General features: G+C 45.8%; 1 protein-coding gene across 1 annotated transcript in view; it reads right to left on the bottom strand.

The window, feature by feature from the left end:
• Window positions 1–3930: 3930 nt before the first annotated feature.
• LOC134066567 (roundabout homolog 2-like) overlaps window positions 3931–17657 on the bottom strand; it is a 77353-nt gene continuing 63626 nt past the window's right edge. The window contains exons 20-27 of the mRNA XM_062521932.1: window positions 16717–17007; window positions 14865–14991; window positions 11503–11733; window positions 11020–11174; window positions 10817–10921; window positions 10235–10435; window positions 8022–8185; window positions 3931–3936 (exon numbers count right to left, since the gene is read on the bottom strand). Coding sequence (XP_062377916.1) covers window positions 3931–3936; window positions 8022–8185; window positions 10235–10435; window positions 10817–10921; window positions 11020–11174; window positions 11503–11733; window positions 14865–14991; window positions 16717–17007 — 1280 coding nt within the window. The remainder of the gene's footprint in view (window positions 3937–8021; window positions 8186–10234; window positions 10436–10816; window positions 10922–11019; window positions 11175–11502; window positions 11734–14864; window positions 14992–16716; window positions 17008–17657) is intronic.

Genomic DNA, 17657 nt, shown 5'->3' with positions numbered 1-17657 from the left:
AAATGCACACAGATTCACAATTAGACACACAGACACAAATATGCACAAGCACATGACAAAATGTGTGTGTGTGTGTGTGTGTGTGTGTGAGTGAGTGAGAGAGAGAGAGAGTTTCCTAGTAGTGAGCATCTGTACACAGTAGGTGGCGCTGTTGAGACAGATTTTCCATGGCAGTGTAGCGTTCATTAGGCACCGTAAGGTCTTTCTGGATTCCAGCCTGACCAGCTGGCTCTTGCTCTCTCAGTTGAGTCTCGTCACATGACTCTCATACTCTCTCAACAGCATCTGACCTGAAGACACTTAAAATTACACTGCAAGTCTTCATACTCAATTTGAACTTTTTACTAAAAATATTTTGTGTGGCTGTTCACCTAGTTCTTATTAAATGTGGCCAATATCCCACACTCTTAAAGTTCTTTTTAGTGGTTACTTTAATGAGCCCTTCAAAATGGTTTGAAGAACCCTTTAGGGGTGCCATTTGTGGAGCAGTGGGTATGTGATATATGAATTCAGTATGTCCATTTCTGGTTCTATGAAGCACCTTTGTTTGTGCAGTGTGGACAGGAGTCCATCCTGAACTGACCCCTATGCCCAATAAAAACAACAAACAAACACATGCATGTGCATGTACACTAAACCAAATTTCTCCCAAGGGAGATGAATAAATGAACTTCACTTGTCTTGACTTGATGCACAAAAGGAAGCTATCCTGAATTACTGACTGGCTACCTTCATAGCTGTCTGTCATATCATCAGGGAGTCAGAGACTGTGTGCATCCAACTTCTCCAGTGAAATCTTTGGAAGAACTTCTACCAGCGCAAAGTTTAAAAAAAAAAAAAAAAAAGAATGCTGATCAAGATTGACGTAAAAGCCACATGGCTTTTGCTGTCACATTTCAAAAAGCATATCTGATTCAGGACCACATATGGAAGTGGCCCAAATCAGAATGGAAAAAGTCAGATTTCATGTGACTTGCACCGTTCACACTGTTTTGATCACATCAGATATGTCACATCAAGCGAACACATCAGATTGGGCATGATAATCTGGCCCTGGCCCTGGCCTTCGGCTCAGAACTCGAATCTGCGGAGATGGTCCGTCATGAAGAATTATGCAACTAAAAAGTCTTTGGTAATACACATCACGTATTAGAAACAAACACGAGGAAGCTCAGCGCAGATCTGAGAGAGGGATTCAAATACTCAGATGGCCGATGGCCATGCAGAAGTATATATATACAGTATATATATATATATATATATATATATAGAGAGAGAGAGAGAGAGAGAGAGAGAGAGAGAGATAGATAAAGAGATAGATAGATAGATAGATAGATAGATAGATAGATATAGATGTATAAATATATGGATATAGTTATACTGTATGTCAAGGCCATGAGTCCTCTTAACTCCTATTATGTTTGTCTGTTTGTTAAAAGAAAATGTGCTTCAAGGTGTTATGAACACAAACAACAGTTTACAGATTGACAAAAGAATAGACTTGTGTCTACATGTCTTGGTTGAATATGCAAATTAGGGTTGTCACCAGAAGTTTACTGGAAGTTTGACTGTAGTGGCAAATGTGTTCATGATTTACCACCACACTTAGCCAATAATGACAAACTTCGGAGACAGTGAACTTCTGGTGACAACACTAATTTATGACTTTGCCGCATAATTGCTGCAATATTGCCAAAAGTTAACCACAACTGTTTGCCAGAAACATGATTTGTATGTGAAATATAGATTTCTAGGCTTACCTCAACCTTACACTCAGACACAGACATTCACACACTCACACACACACACACACAGATGCATGTACACACACATACACGCACGCACACTCACACACACGCGCACACACACACGCAAGCATGCACGCGCGCACACACACACACACACACACACACACACACACACACACAGACACAGAGGCATTCTCCAGTGCCAGAGCCTGTGCCAGAGGCCCCAGGGGCATCTCTGTACGATGAAGTGATCTTTTCCCAGTTGGAACAGGTCCTCCTTATGCCAACACAGACTGTCATCTCTTCTACGACTGTACACAGACTGGCACCACTGCTATGACTGTACACAAAATAGCATCTCTGTTACGTCAGTACACACCGGCGGAACTCAAAGAACCCTGCTGCCCTCAGAAAGGTCATCACTGAGCCATTCTAGTAGTTCAAACATGCCGTCTGATACACTCGGCTTTCAGTATACAAACGTTCCACCTCCTGCTGCACCGAGACACAGCGAGGCCTGAGACTGAGAAGAGAACAGAGCAGCGCTGGCTGTGCTGTGCTGTGCTGTGCTGTGCTTGTTTGTTTGAAGGGCTGAGCGGAAAAGGAGATATAAAGGCTGCCATTATCTGGGCCACACGAGCGCAGACGACAGGACCGCCAGGCTCCAGCACATTAATTAAACATTGCTGCGGCGTTCTGGGGCGTCCGGCTCTAATTGGCCACGGCAAAAGGAAGATGTGTAACGGCGGCGGACGTTTAACGACGGGGGACAGCAGCTTCTGGCTTTGTGTGTGTGTGTCACCCCTCATTAGCTGAGGCACGCATGTGTGTGTGTGTGTGTGTGTGTGTGTGTGTGTATGTGTGTGTGTGTGTGTGTGTGTGTGAGTATACAGTATGCAGAGCCTCTCAGTGCTGGGCCTTTACTATAGAATACATCCCTTTAGGCTTCAGGGTGAGAAGGGGTCAGTCAACTGGATATCAAATCTAAAGCACCATGAAATATTTAGAACTATTTTAATTCAAGCACTCTATCCGCACATCATGATACATCTAGCCTCTATAACATTCTGTGCAAATCTGAACAGGGACTTCTTAGGGTAAGCGGGCTGTGAGTAATGTTGCCAACAGGTCAGCGTCACTTTGGATTATCATGCGCAGTGACCTCCATGACGGAAGAAGCGGGCCCGTTTCCTCCAGCGCAGATCAAGACGACATCCTGTGTTTCAAAGACGCGGCCAACTCAGTCCTGCAGTGCAGACCAAGACATGGTCGAACCGAGCCTAACGCTACGGTTATTTTACAATTGAAAAGAGCGCGAAGAGATTTCTTTTACCGTCATATTTGGTCACAGGCCACCAAATTAATTCGATTCTGACTGTAAATATTACGTTACCATTGCAATTGTTGACACATTTGGGACTGTAAAGTGCTTGTTCTAATTTGCCGCTAGATGGCAGCCTCACCACAAGCTTCCCATCGGCCAGCGCAGAACTCTCTCCTCTCCTCTCCTCTCCTCTCCTCTCCTCTCCTCTCCTCTCCTCTCCTCTCCTCTCCTCTCCTCTCCTCTCCTCTCCTCTCCTCTCCTCTCCTCGCCTCATCACAACATCCTACTCAGCCTAGTGCACTCCTTCAGTTGTTTTTCTGCGCCTCTCCGACACAGGTAATGTTTCACTTCATAATCAAACGGCGATTGGAGACACACTCATTTGCATGAAGACCAGACCACTTTCCAGTTAGCCCAGGGAGCTTTGAGACAGCGAAAGTGGGAGAGAGAGGGAGATATTTGGGAGAGCAAGCTGATTGGGAAAATGTAATCTTTATCAATATACTACTAATAGGCCTACCTTGTCACATACATTTAACCTCGAAGTACCCTCTATCCCTCCGCCTCAGACACACCTCCCTGAACTAAACGGGTAGGAACTAAGTCATGCATGTGTCACATTTGTATTGCTTTGTGTGCCGTTTCCGAGATTTTATTAAACATCTCATGCTCATCTGCCTGACTGCTCGCCGCCGCCGTCGTTTCGAGGCAAATGGTGCGTGAGTCACGGCAATCAAACTTCCCCTTGTCAGATCTGTCAAGCTCGTGCTGCCGCCGCTTGCACGCCTGTTCGGTCGTTCGTTCGGCTGGAGAGTGCGGGCGAGCGGCTGCGACTCGAGCGGGAAAATCACGGAGATTCTAATCCTGCGCACAAACAAAACAGAAATCACATTACGGCACAATACGCGACCCCCGACCCGAGCATGTGCTGTACACCCTGCGGATTATCAGCCCATCTCTGCGGATTCACACACGCCAAAGGCTCAACACACTATCTATCCCATCACAACGCCCAAATGAGATCTATGCGCTTGTGAAGAGAGCTGTCTTCAAAAAGTGTGCCTTTCCTGGCTGGCCCGTTGATAATCCACTGTCCCATTTAATGAATTAGGAAGGCCTTGATCCCCCTCCCACTTCCCTACTTATTCCCCCCCTAATGCGTGTTCTTAACTCCCGCGCCATCACGAAAAAAACAATTCACTAAAGTACGGGTCCAAACGTGACCCAGTTTAAAGTCGGCTGAGCAGCGGGGAGTTTAACTACACAACAAAGGCACAAACTCTCACCTTTGATCGCAGCCACTCTGGGGCAAGGCAGGCTTGTGCCAGGGAAGGGAAGAGGACAGGCAGCAGTTACAGTATAAAAAGGACTGAGACAGCACTCACACACACACACACACACACACACACACAAACACACACACACACACACACACACACACACGGAAAGCTCTTTTTTTATATTCCAATCTCAACTGTGAAATCACAGTGTGTATTCAGTAGCCTACATATTTATATATACATCTGCATTTATGCTTGTAATTAAAGTGGTGATGTGATGATTGTGTGTGAAAGTGTTTGTGTGTGTGTGTGTGTGTGTGTGCGCGCGCGCGCTCTCTTACCAGCTGTCTTCTCTCTCTGTGTGTCTGTGTGTTTGGTAAGCATCCCTTTGGTGTGCTGGTGAATGTGTCTCTAAGTGTGTCTTCCGAATTCATGCCAAAAGATTCACACTGCCTCTAGATGTAAATGCACTTTTAATGTTTGTTAATTGAAATGCGTCGTTCACGGCAGTAAAATAATCAGCAAGGCAGGCCTACACCAGTGTGCGGTGATGTTTCACATTGTTTTACGGCTTGGTACTCTTGCTGCACACATCACCAACACCGGGGACTCAAGAAAGGCTGTGCGCAGGCTTGTATTTCTTTTAAGCACTTTTAGTATTTGCTTGAAACATCCTATGCGAAGTTCTGGAACATTCCCTATTCATTTCTCAGTGCATTTCTGTTTGCGGAGGCATCACCGGAATGGGGGCTGAGTGGTTAGAGACTTCCCATAAGAACTGGGTCTGTATAGCACATTGTCGAGCCGTCACACTACTGTGCAGTACCATTATTCTTCCCACAGCCACACACATACACACACACATTTCTCCCACAGCCACACAAACACACACACACACACACACACACACACACACACACACTTACTCTTCCCACAGCCACATACAGTATAAAGACACTCACTGTCAGTATTCAAAGACTGAACCAGCACTGAAAAGCAGATTCATCTGATCTCTATTCATTTAATCCTATTAAATCACACACACACACACACACACACACACACACACACAACCACGCACTCAGTCCCCCACTGAGCGACAGTGACTCAGGAGGTTGAGGAGTCTTTGACCATGGTAGGGTCTCGGGTTTGGACCTCGCTCCCCACCCGGTGCTCCTGTGGAGGTGTCCTTTAGCACGACACTGAACCCCACACCTGCTCCCAGTGTGCAGATTGGCACCTCAGTGACTGCGGGTGTGAAGGGGTGAGAGGCAATGACTTGCAAAGTGCTTTGAGTGCCCTGATAAGTAGAAAAGCACTGCATGGAAGTGCTAAATGCAGTCCATTTGCCATTTACGCACAAACCCCAACACAAACACACACACACACACACACTTCAAACACACACACAAACACATGGTCACACACAAGCATTCCAGTTTGCACAAATGCTTTTATTGGACGGCCTTTACAAATAAACAAACGCGACACAAAATATAATTTATTCAAACAAAACGGTTTCTACACAGCAAACACAGAATTGAAATTACAAGGTAGTTGTTGTTTTTCTTCCACAGGCTAAGGTGAGAGGGTGGAGCTGGGCAATCAAACAGGCAGAACAGTCTCTCGCTGGTGAGAAATACACACGGCCTTATGATTAACAGACACACACACACTCAGACACATACACACACTCCCTCGGATCCATAGCTTTCAGGGCATGTGGAATCGTGTTAATTACTGTGCTGGATGATGTCTGTGGTTAGAAGGCGGGCACATTTACAGCTGACAGCACGGCGCAGGACAGAGAGAGAGAAAGAGCGAAAGAGAGAGGGATAGAGAGAGAGAGGGATAGAGAGAGTTCTCCCTTTAGACATAAGCGGTATACAGAGAACCTGCATCTTACTATGTACATGTGGAGTTGGAGAAAATGGCTTACACACACACACACACACACACACACACACACACACACACACACACACACTCATACACACTCACACACACACACACACACATACAACATAAATATCAAATCATCATACAAATATAGATGGGAGGCTGACTCTGACGGAGCTGATGTCGGCGAAGCTGAGGGTAAGCTCAGAGAGAGAGACGTCATTTTTTCTTAATCTCCATGGAAACCAGCCCAAGCAGCGCAGGATGGGTGGCGGCGGAAGCGGCTTTTTGGGACGACGTCATCAGCAGGTGACCTCTGGCTCCCCTCAGACGTGCTGAGGACACACACACACACACACACACACACACACACAAACACCACAGTCTTAGCCTGAGAAACATCACTGAGGTGGATCAGTGACCCAGTCAGCCATGCCATCAGCTGGACCACTGACCCCCTTCAGCTGCCCTAACTGGAAACACACTTGGACAGGACAGATACGGCATGTCCTGCACCTGCGTCCACGCCTGCACCTGTGCGCTCTGCTCAGGCCTGCAGTGAGGAGGTAGATCCCCCCCCCCCCCCCCCCAGATGGTAAGACCAGGGGTGCCTCTCACTCGTCTTTTATATATCCTACCCCTTCCTTCCTCGGTCCTTGTTTATATATCCTACCCCTTCCTTCCTCGGTCCTTGTTCTCACTGATCTAGATGAAGAATGACGGGGCGGGATAGTCTATCCAGTGCTAGTTATAGATCACAGACGAGTCTGGAGGTGTGGGATAAATTTGATACAGTATGTTTCTCATTGAATTAACTGTTTTAGTATAACATACATACGTATATAGTGAAACCTAGTCACCATCCTTTACCTTAGGAATGTTAAGATGACCCCTGGGTCAGGTAAAAGCCCTGACACGAACATGGCTTCGGTTGAGGGGTTCTTGTTAACATTCTTATCTCTGTTAATTGCCAGTTGGGTAATGAATCACTGGTAAGTGCATCTGGTGATTTTCCATATGTGTGTGTGTGTTAAGGGTATAAGAACTGGCTTCACCCACAGTTTGTGGGGGCTTGTCACTTTGACTTTCATGTGAGTAACATGCTCCCGGTATCGTGAATAAAGCTGCAGTCTCACACCAGTTGTCTTGGAATAATTTTGACCACAGAGGACTGAGGATCAAGGAGGGATGTTGAGAGAGGCCCCACAGGGGAGCATCGTAACTTTAGCTCTGCCACATGGAGTCGTCTGAGTGATGAGTTCCAAAAGTTTTTTTTTTTTTTTGCTTTTGTTGCATTCCTCTGCAGTCTACGCAGGATTAAGGGAAGTTTTTGTTGACGATTGTCTCCACAATCCTGCCCCAGAGATATGCAAGTCACAAGTAAACAAACAAACAAATAAACAAACAGCACAGGTAGACTGCTGTGGCAGCCAGCGAGGTACACAGCAGGGCCCTCAGCACCTGTGTGTTAGTTTAAAACCACCTCTGCTGCTCATGATAACAGTTGGAAGCAGTACGTATATGGCAAAACATGCCTCTGAGTGACAGTGTGAATGTGCCGGGCTGTGTGTGTGTGTGTTTCAGTGTCCCATATGAGTGTGTGTGTGTGTGTGTGTGTGTGTGAGTGTGTGTGTCTTACCTGCCTTCACCAGTGGCTGCTGGGTGTGTGTGTCCCATATGAGTGTGTGTGTGTGTGTGTGTGTCTTACCTGCTCTAACCAAAAGCTGCTGACTGTGTGTGTGTGTGTGTGTGTGTGTGTGTGTGTCTTACCTGCTCTCTCCGGCGGCTGCTGGGTGTGTGTGTGTTGGAGTGGGAGCTGAGAGAAGAGAGGCTGCCTGACAGAGAGGACCCCCCGGTCAGAGAGGACCCCCCCTGCCCCCCCGCCACGTCTCTGGCCAATCCGCTCAGCTTACAATGCAGCAGCAGCTCCTCATCTGCAGACCACACAGCAGAACAGGACACATAAAACAGTGTGTGTGTGTGTGTGTGTGTGTGTGAGAGTGTGTGTGTGTGTGTTTGTCTGTCTGTATGTGCCTTTCTATAAATGAATGTGTGTGTGTATGTGTCTTTCTATGAATAAATGTTTGTGTGTGTGTGTGTGTTTTTTTTCTATGAATAAATGTGTGTGTGTGTGTGTGTCTGTCTGTTTATGAATAAATGTGTGTCTGTCTGTCTATGAATAATGTGTGTGTGTGTGTGTGTTTATATGCAGTGGTGGACAGTAACGAAGTACATGTAATTCGTTACAGTACTTAAGTAGCATATTGATGTATCTGTACTTTACTTAAGTATTTATATTTGGTGAGACTTTGTACTTTGACTTTACTACATTTTTAAGTGAAAATTCGTACTTTTACTCCGTTATATTTATGAAAACCCTCTCGTTCCATTTTTTGCCAAAATGGTTAACATTACTGCAAACTAACACTCTTCTTAGAGAACGTTTACATTTACAATGTCAATATCAATGTTACATAGAGATGAAAGCCTACTCTTTGAAATCTCTATTGCAGCAAATCTAATTTACGCGTTTGTTACTCATAACGTTACTCATAACATAATTGGGAACGTGTGAGCATGCATGAAAGGGAGAGAGTGCATTGATAACTGATATCTCCGCTTTATAAAGGGCAGCCGGCAAGTCTTAAAGTGACAGTGTACCATTTATAAATTAATCAAACAGCATCATAGTAAATGTATTTTCTACAACAAAATTACGTTGTCATTATTATCATAATGGGGGGGGGGGGGGGCTAAGGACACCAATTCTCTTTGTGATTGAAGAATGTATCGTAAATAAATAAATGTTCTTCCTAAATGCTAGGGGGAAGGAAGTATTTGAGCCCCTATGTAACCCTATGGGAATTTAACACAGGGGCAGGTAGATTTTTATCTTTAAAGGACAGCTATTTCATGGATCCAGGATATATGCATCCTGATAAATTCCCTTTTCCCATTCCCTTGGTCGTTGGAATTAAAATAGCCCCACATCATCATACCCTTCACCACAGCTAGAGATTGGCATGGTGCTTTTTCCAGTATAGGCCTGCATTGAGCTCAATGAGCATCAAACAGGCAGGCTAATCCACCTCTTTCCTTAACCCGGAAATATGTATCGTTGCGATGGTTACGATACTGTTTTCAACTTCCGTTCATTCTGTTAACATGTGCGTTCTCCATAGCAAACTAGGTTATGCCTCAACTTAGATTTCGTTCGAAATGTTGACAATTCTGCCCTCAGCATGTATATACTGCATCACATATAACCGATATAAAATAGAAAAGTTGACTTTTATATGCGTTATGATATGTTAAGCACCGTAAACCGTCACGTTAAAACAGATACAATGCAGCTTCGCCGGAAATAGAAAAACGTCTCGGTGTCATGGCGACCCCCATTGTTGGCTGCGGAATATCGTGGATAGGCCTACTGGAAAAACTACCATGGCAATCTGTTTGTTTGCAGTTTGATTTTTACTCATTTTTTTAATTAAGGCATTAAGATCAATTGTCAAATGATGATTTTATATTTCTTTTTTTAGGCAACTACAGCATGGTATCAAATACATGTTCTCCCCACTGTAGATAGCTTCTAAGCAAATAGAGAAATGTAAGAAACTATTTGAAGAGTGGCATTAGTAGTTCACCTTATATACCGGTAAGCTGATTTAGCAGGAGCTTTGATGTGGAAATGATAAATTATAATTATAATTAAGCCATTAGAACCATAATTCATTGAAGTACTTTTACTTTTAATACTTAAGTATATGTGAAGGCAAATACTTTTATACTTCTACTTAAGTGAAAATTCAAAGTGGGTACTTTCACTTTTACTCAAGTAATATTTGACACAAGGTATCTATACTTTCACTTAAGTACATAATCAATGTACTTCGTCCACCACTGTTTATATGAATACGTGTGTGTGTGTGTGTGTGTCTTTCTATGAATAAATGTGTGTGTGTGTGTGTGTGTATGCTCACCTTCTGGGTTCCAGCGTGCAGGTCTCTCCCTGCGTCCCTCGGTGGATCCTGCCAAGCTATTGCCCCTCTCCTGCCTCCTCTTGCCCCGCTCCGATCTGCCCCCCTCCATCCTGCCCCGCTCTGATCTGCCCCCTTCCAGCACGTCCACTAGGAGCTGCAGGGGCTCATGCATGGGGGGTGGCTCAGGGGGCGGGGGCAGGTCTGCAAACGATGGGGCGAGAGAAGGGGGCATTAGTGCTCCTCAAAACACCTCAAGTACTAGAAGCACCTCAAGTTAGAACTGTGTGTGTGTGTGTGTGTGTGTGAGAGAGAGAGAGTGAGTGAGTGAGTGAGTGTGTGAGTGTTTGTGTTATAGCTGCAGCATTGCGGTGCTGGCGTCAGGCCTGTACTGTATGTGTGTGTGGGTGTGTGTATGTGTGTGTTCTACCTGCAGCGTTGCTGTGCTGGCATCTGGCCAGTCAGTGTGTGTTGTGTGTTTGTGTGTGTGAGTGTGTATATGTGTGTGTGTTACCTGCAGCGTTGCTGTGCTGGCGTCAGTCCAGTTGGTGTGTGTGTGTGTGTGAGGGTATGCGTGTGTGTTACCTGCAGCGTTGCCGTTTTGGCGTCGGCTGTCCCTACAGGGCTTCTTCTTGCCTCGGGGCTTTGGCGACTGCGGGGTGACATCAGGGGAGAACGCTGAGAACTGACCTATCAGAGCACAGAACAGGGTTAGCATTCCACAGTCAATGGCTAATCAGCTCATATCATGTGTAACATTAAGTCATCTGCCGCTGGAGACCGCCCACCTTTCCCAGAATCCTCTGGGGAGATTTCCTCTATCTGCATGATGTCACGCCAGTGGCCAGAGGGGTGTGGCTGAGTGATGTCACCTAACTCGTGATTGGTCAGCAGAGTCGCACAGGTTTGGTGGGAAGGAGAGCCTGGAGCGCAGGCCGGACTCCTGTTAGCCAATCAGAATGGATACGTCAGCACTGATTTCGCAGAGGACAACTTAGAGGTCTCAGCATTTAAAATGAAATAATAAAAATCAAAATCAGAATCAGGTTTATTGGCTGGTTTTGCGTAAAACAAACAAGGAATCTGACTGGTTAATCTTTGCTCTCAAAGCACAACACTCAAACAAATAAAACATAAAGGAATAAAAAACAAAACAGTAGGAATATAATGAACAATAACATTTGCAAATAACACAGAGGACCCCTCGGCCCTCATATTCCCAGCGCAGGGCTCCCTGGCGCCCCCTATGGGGAGGTGCGAGTGCAGCGTACCTCATGAGGAGGTCGAGGTGGTGCAGGCGGGCGGCGTGTCCGTCGCGAGGCTCGTCGTGGGGGGAGGGGGTGAGGCAGGCGGTGGACTGCAGGCTGTAGGAGGTGGAGTAGGAGGGGGCGTGGCCTGCGCTGCACCCCCTCAGCGGCAGGGTGGGCGTGTCACGGCCCAGAGTGTCCATCAGGTAGGTCCGCGCCGGAAGGGGAGGGGCCCAGTCTTCCTCGTCCTCAGAGCTACGGAAAAAGAGCAGGGACAAGAGAGTCGGCCTCGTTCCTCTGAGAAAGTGAGAGAATACAAAACGTGTTCTAAAATCCTCCTCCTCGTCCTCAAGTCACAAGAAAGTCTAACATCAAATGCTTTATTCATCTGTTTGCTGACTTGTTTGTTGTTATTATATAACAACAAACTTGTCCCTGAGATGCTTCCTGTTGCTACAGTACTGTATTTTTCCTGCTGTACAGTACAGTACACTCCAGCCTTTATTGAGCTGCACACATACAGTAGGCAAACAAACAGTGAACGCAGCTGTGAGGGGGCCAACACCAATACAAAGCAAAGTGGGAGGAAGAATTAAAGAGACTTCATGTAAACAGCCGCCATGGCTGAACACGCTCGCTTCTCCATCCATTCAGCCCTCGAGGTCACAAACAAGGCTACCTTCAGTATCATTTTAAAAAGGCACCTTTATTATATTACATAGACTAAGTCTTTTATATAGAGATATATATGTGTGTGTGTGTGTGTATATATATTAAAAAAGCTGCCAATGTTCTGAGTTGTTCCAGAACAGGCACTCTGTGGTCCATTTGCAATGCAGGCTTACGTAAACCTGCCCAGAGCGAATGGACCAAGCTGGACGTATCACAGCGCCAATTGGCTGGGCCTGTCACATCACAGTTCAGATCAGCAGAGATGCAACACAGACACGAGCAGAGTCAAAGTATACACTGATGGAATCTAAGAGAAAATGAGACCATGAAATTGTGCAGACCAACACGCAACACACTTAAAAAAAAACGACACACATGCCGGAGTTTCACACACAAGATTTACACTTACAAATGCACACACACACACACACACACACACACACACACACACACACACACACACACACACACACACACACACACACACACACACACACACACACACACACACACAACCAGACCAACACACATACCAGAATGTCACACTCTAGATTTACACACACACACACACACACACACACACACACACACACACACCAGACTTACACACTTGCACAAGAGGCACACACATACACCCCACACACACACAGACCCTGTCCAAGTAAGCTCCTTCCCTGCGGGCGTTTGCCCCAATCAGATGTGACAGTCCGTGTGCCTGCAGTCGTCCGAAGCTGCAGCTCTCCACTCCTGCTGCAGGCTATACTCGGGGAGGATCAGCAGAGACCCAGCAACTGGCATCTCATCTCCGCCACTTTCTCTCTCCCTCCCTCCCTCCCTCCCTCTATCTCTTTCTCCCTTCCTCTTTCTATCTCTCTCTCCCTCGTTCTCTTTTTTCCTCCCTCTCTATTCTCTCTCTTTCTTGTCTCTCCCTCTCTATGTCCCCCCTCCTCTGTCTCCTTCTCTCTCCTTCATTCCAACTATCTTCCCCCATCTCTCACTATCTCGGTCTCTATCCCCCCATCTCCACTTCCCCTCCACTCTTCCTCCCTCCATCCCTCCATCCTCCCCCCTCTCTCTGTCTCCTTCTTGTCTCGTCTGTAACTTCATTACCTCGTGCCAGCCTGAGCTGTGAGCGCTGCTGTGTTAGCGATAAGATACGATGGTGTGTGTGTGCGGTGTGTGTGTGTGTGTCCTGGACAGCTACTGTGTGTGTGTGTGTGTGTGTGTGTGTGTGTGTGTGTATGTTCTGGACAGCCACTGTGTGTGTGTGTGTGTGTTCTGGACAGCTACTGTGTGTGTGTGTGTGTGTTCTGGACGTCGAATGTGTGTGTGTGTGTGTGTTCTGGACAGCTTCTGTGTGTGTGTGTGCACGCACACTGAAAGGGTTCAGTGGTGGGGCAACTAATGGCTCAGCGGCCTGTGCTGTTGCAGGAGGGGCAGGGGCAGGCACCGTGGGGGCAACACGCAGGCATATGAGGTCCATTACAGCACATTACCCTGGAGCCGCTCCCAGCAGGGCACCACACAGCTGCTAACACCGGCCGCACAACGCACATCCATATTTCAGCAGAGACACTTACGGCTGCGCTCAGCACTGCCACTTAGTGCTGCTTACGCAGGGTGGCGTGAGGTGAGGCGCGTCAAGAGTTAGCGCGAGGTTGGAGTTAATGTGAGTCTGACATATTTGAACATGGGGTTAAAGTTAGTGGGAGGTTAAAGCACCCGTATTAGCGCGAGGTTAGAGTAGGGTGACCAGACGTCCCCGGTTTCAGGGGACAGTCCCTGTTTTTGGTTGCCTGTCCCCGGGAAAATATAGAAAAACTACCTATGTCCCTGTTTTTTGAAGATCAGATTGATCAGATTGATAGTCAAACTGAAAATGTCCCCGTTTTTTTCCTACACATTTTTGGGATTATGCCCCCTGTTTGAGTCTCAGATATCTGGTCACCTTAGGTTAGAGTTACTGTGAGTTTAAAGAGGAACTATGCAGGATTGGCGATTTCATCTCTGGTTTCGGTTTCGTTTTTCGTTTTCGCTCGTTTTATGCTTGCATATTTCTCTGCAGAGCTTCCCCGACAGCTTTAGCGTGTATATTTATACATAGGCTATATAAATATATAAATTGCAAGCGTGGTTCTTCTTGTTCCTTACGCGTCTCAGACTTCCAGATGTAAACAATGAGCGATCGTCTCCTGCAGAAACTGCAAGGTTGCAATAGCGGATAGGGACGCTGGGGGCGGGAGGAAATATTACTGTTTTCGATGAAACTGGTCAGTCAAGCAAAACAACGATTTCTGAGCGATTTTATGACTATGAAAAAGTTGCATAGGGTCTCTTTAATACAGTTGAGGGGTTTAGCATGAGGGTAAGACACATACGTTAGTGTGAGGTTGAAGCACCCAAGTTAGCGTGAGGTTAATGCACTTGAGTGAGCATGAGGTTAACGACACATCTCAATAAGACTAGAGTCAACTGTCAACACACTTGAGTTAACAGGAGGTTAACAGCCTGAGGCTAACAGATAAGCATGTTTCTTGCCATTCGGAAATTACAGTACTAGGTCCAACTAGAGCGAAATTATTTATGGTGCCGAAAACATCCATGAGGGTTCTCATCCACTTCAAATCATCGGCTTCACATCACAGATAAGGACCCTGGCTTATTGGCCACCGTGGCTAGAGAAGGTGTGTGTGTGTGTGTGTGTGTGTTCTGACCTCTGCTGTTGGTCTCTGCTGTCCTCGGTGTGTGTGTGCTCCCTCGGCCGCCGCTGAGACGTCAGTGCCAGCACATCTGCCCAGTCCAGCGAGCCACCTGACTGGCATGAGGACGTCATCAGCTTAGCTGCAACACACACACACACACACACACATTTTAAGATAAACATGCACATATATTAATCACACACACATACAATGTATACTGTATACATTACTGTCACTTTTTTACTCCAAATTTAATAACATTAATTTGTTTGTGTGTGTGTGTTTGTGTGTGTGTGTGTATGTGTGTGTGCCATACCCAGACAACAGTATCTTAATTAGATGTATTTTAAATACATATTTAATTACTTATTACATATTTTGTCATTTGTATTTTGTATGATGGGGTGGGGTGGGGGGTGGGGGGGGTGGGGGGGGGGGTGTTACCTAGTTTAGAACAAAATACTTTGCAGGATCGTATTAGAATATTTAAAATACTTTTATTTTCAAATAAGCCAAAATGTCATTACTCAGTTAAATATCCTATAACCATGACAACAGGCTGTGCTTATAACCATAGTAAAAGATTTTGCCATATTTCCTGATGTTGGCAACGGTAATGTTCAGGTAAAATGCATGAAATCATGCGTCACCCCGTAGACCCCCAGGCTCCCTCCCAGTGAATCAGACACAGCATGAAGCAGCTCTGCTCCTGCCTGGCAAGCAACGTTTCTTCCTACTTTGCCTAAACTTTACAAACTGACAATAAACAGCATGGGCCGTCAGGAAACAATGTATATGGGCCTACCATTACTGAAAATACATTTCGCCATTTTTCCAACTGCATTTTTTGACGATTGCAGGCGTTTACCTCAATCAGTTTTGATTCCGTTATCTCCTCTTGTCTCTGATTGGCCTGACATTGTTGTTTGAGGGAAACGGTTCCAGACTACTGTCTCCCTGAAAAGAGATCCAGTGTGGGCGTGGCCAGACTAGCTCTGCTCCTCTTGAAAACAGCATTAAGACAACCAAGGCCAACAATGGTTACGTATGCAATGTGAATTTGATTCAAATACCTAGTGTAAGGTCTTCATATTATACTGTCTGTGCGTTTGCTTTTTATTTTGCATCTCACTTTTCAAAATGTGCCTTTGCTTCATGGACATTTATGGCAGACCGGTCTACCCGACAAAGGCCAACCATATTGCATTTGTTTGAAATGCAGATTTGATTCAAATAGCTAGTGCAAGGTCTTCTATATTTTGTGCTTTTGCTTTTATTTCGCATCTCACTTTTCAAAATGTGCCTTTGCTTCATGGACCTTTGCAGCAGACATTTACCCACATTATTATTCTGCAGAGTGTGTCACTGATGCTCTAAGAAAAATCTCTGGTGTTTTGACCTTTCAGTTATCAAAAAGACTTAAGATTATTGTGTGGATATTTTTGTATTTTCATTTTGACTAATTACTTGTATTATAATTGAATACATTTTCAATACATACATTTGTATTGAAAATACTTGTATTATAATTGTATACAAATACAATACATTTAATTTAGTTTTAATACAGTATTTTGTATTTTATTTTGTAATAAGTTTGTAACAAAATAGTTTTCGATGTATCTGCGCCCACCTCTGGTCATACCACTGCCTGTGTTATGGCAATGTTACTGCAGCTTGGCGTACTCTGTGGTGCTGTGTGTATGTGTGTGTGTGTGTGTGTGTGTGTGTGTGTGTGTGTGCCATACCATTGCCTGCTGTGTTGTGGTAGTGAAGCTTGGCGTACTCTGTGGTGCTGTGTGTATGTGTGTGTGTGTATGTGTGTGTGTGTGTGTGTGTGTGTGTGTGTGTGTGTGTGCCATACCATTGCCTGTGGTGTGGTAGTGCAGCTTGGCGTACTCCGCGGTGCTGTGTCCAGACTGCAGGGTCCAGGCGTCCAGCTCTCGCTCCAGGCTGTAGAGGTCGGCCTTGGAGAGCAGGGCGGAGCTAGCGTAGGGGTTGGTGCGCTGTGAATACTGGGAAGTGTAGTCCGGCAGCTCCTCCTCTTCCTCTTCCTGCTCCTGCTCGTGCGGGTTGATGGTGCTGTAGATCGGGCCGTCGTTGGACGAGGGGCTGAACCGCTCGCCCTGGCTCAGGTACTTAGAGATGCCCACTGCTGAGAAAGAGAGAGGCCAGAGTCACCCTTTGAGCCAACCCTGCAGGTAACGTTAGCTTAGGACTGAGCTCTAGGGCAGCTAACACCAGCCAAAGACCCTTAAAGGGACACTTCACCGATTAGAATTAAGCTTTGTATCTCTAGAAAACCAGTCATGTTTCTGAATGGTCGTGCATCATTCCCTCAGTTTGCCCTGAGATGGGAGAAATACGGATTTCAATGTTGGACTTCCTGCTTTCAATGATGTAAAAATCATAATTTTACATCATTGAAAGCAGGAAGTCCTATTCATGGGTTTCATTGAAATCCGTATTTCTCCCATCTCACGTCTTGATGTGTTCTTAATGCAGAAAAGGATACATTTTTGCGGGAGTTACACTCTAACTTACGACTAACTGCTGAGTGTACTACAGCTTCACACATAGGTGGCGCTGTGAGGCAGCTTCCATCCATTAAAATGGAGGAAGCAAACTCATATTTCATATTCAATTTTCACCCATCTCCTTCCTCAGGTACATGCTGTGCTGCAGCCTGTGTAGTCTGCTCTGAGGACACACTGCTTGTTCCAGAGCAGCTTTTTCTCCAAATCAATCTGACTAATTTAGGTCTTCGAATGCGACATGATTATAATAGAGGGATCGAGCTGTCTT

This window comes from Sardina pilchardus, chromosome 19 (genome assembly GCF_963854185.1).
Source record: "Sardina pilchardus chromosome 19, fSarPil1.1, whole genome shotgun sequence".
Lineage (NCBI taxonomy): Eukaryota > Metazoa > Chordata > Actinopteri > Clupeiformes > Clupeidae > Sardina > Sardina pilchardus.
The sequence above is the reverse complement of the archived record's forward strand: the minus strand, read 5'-3'. Positions and strand labels throughout refer to the sequence as shown.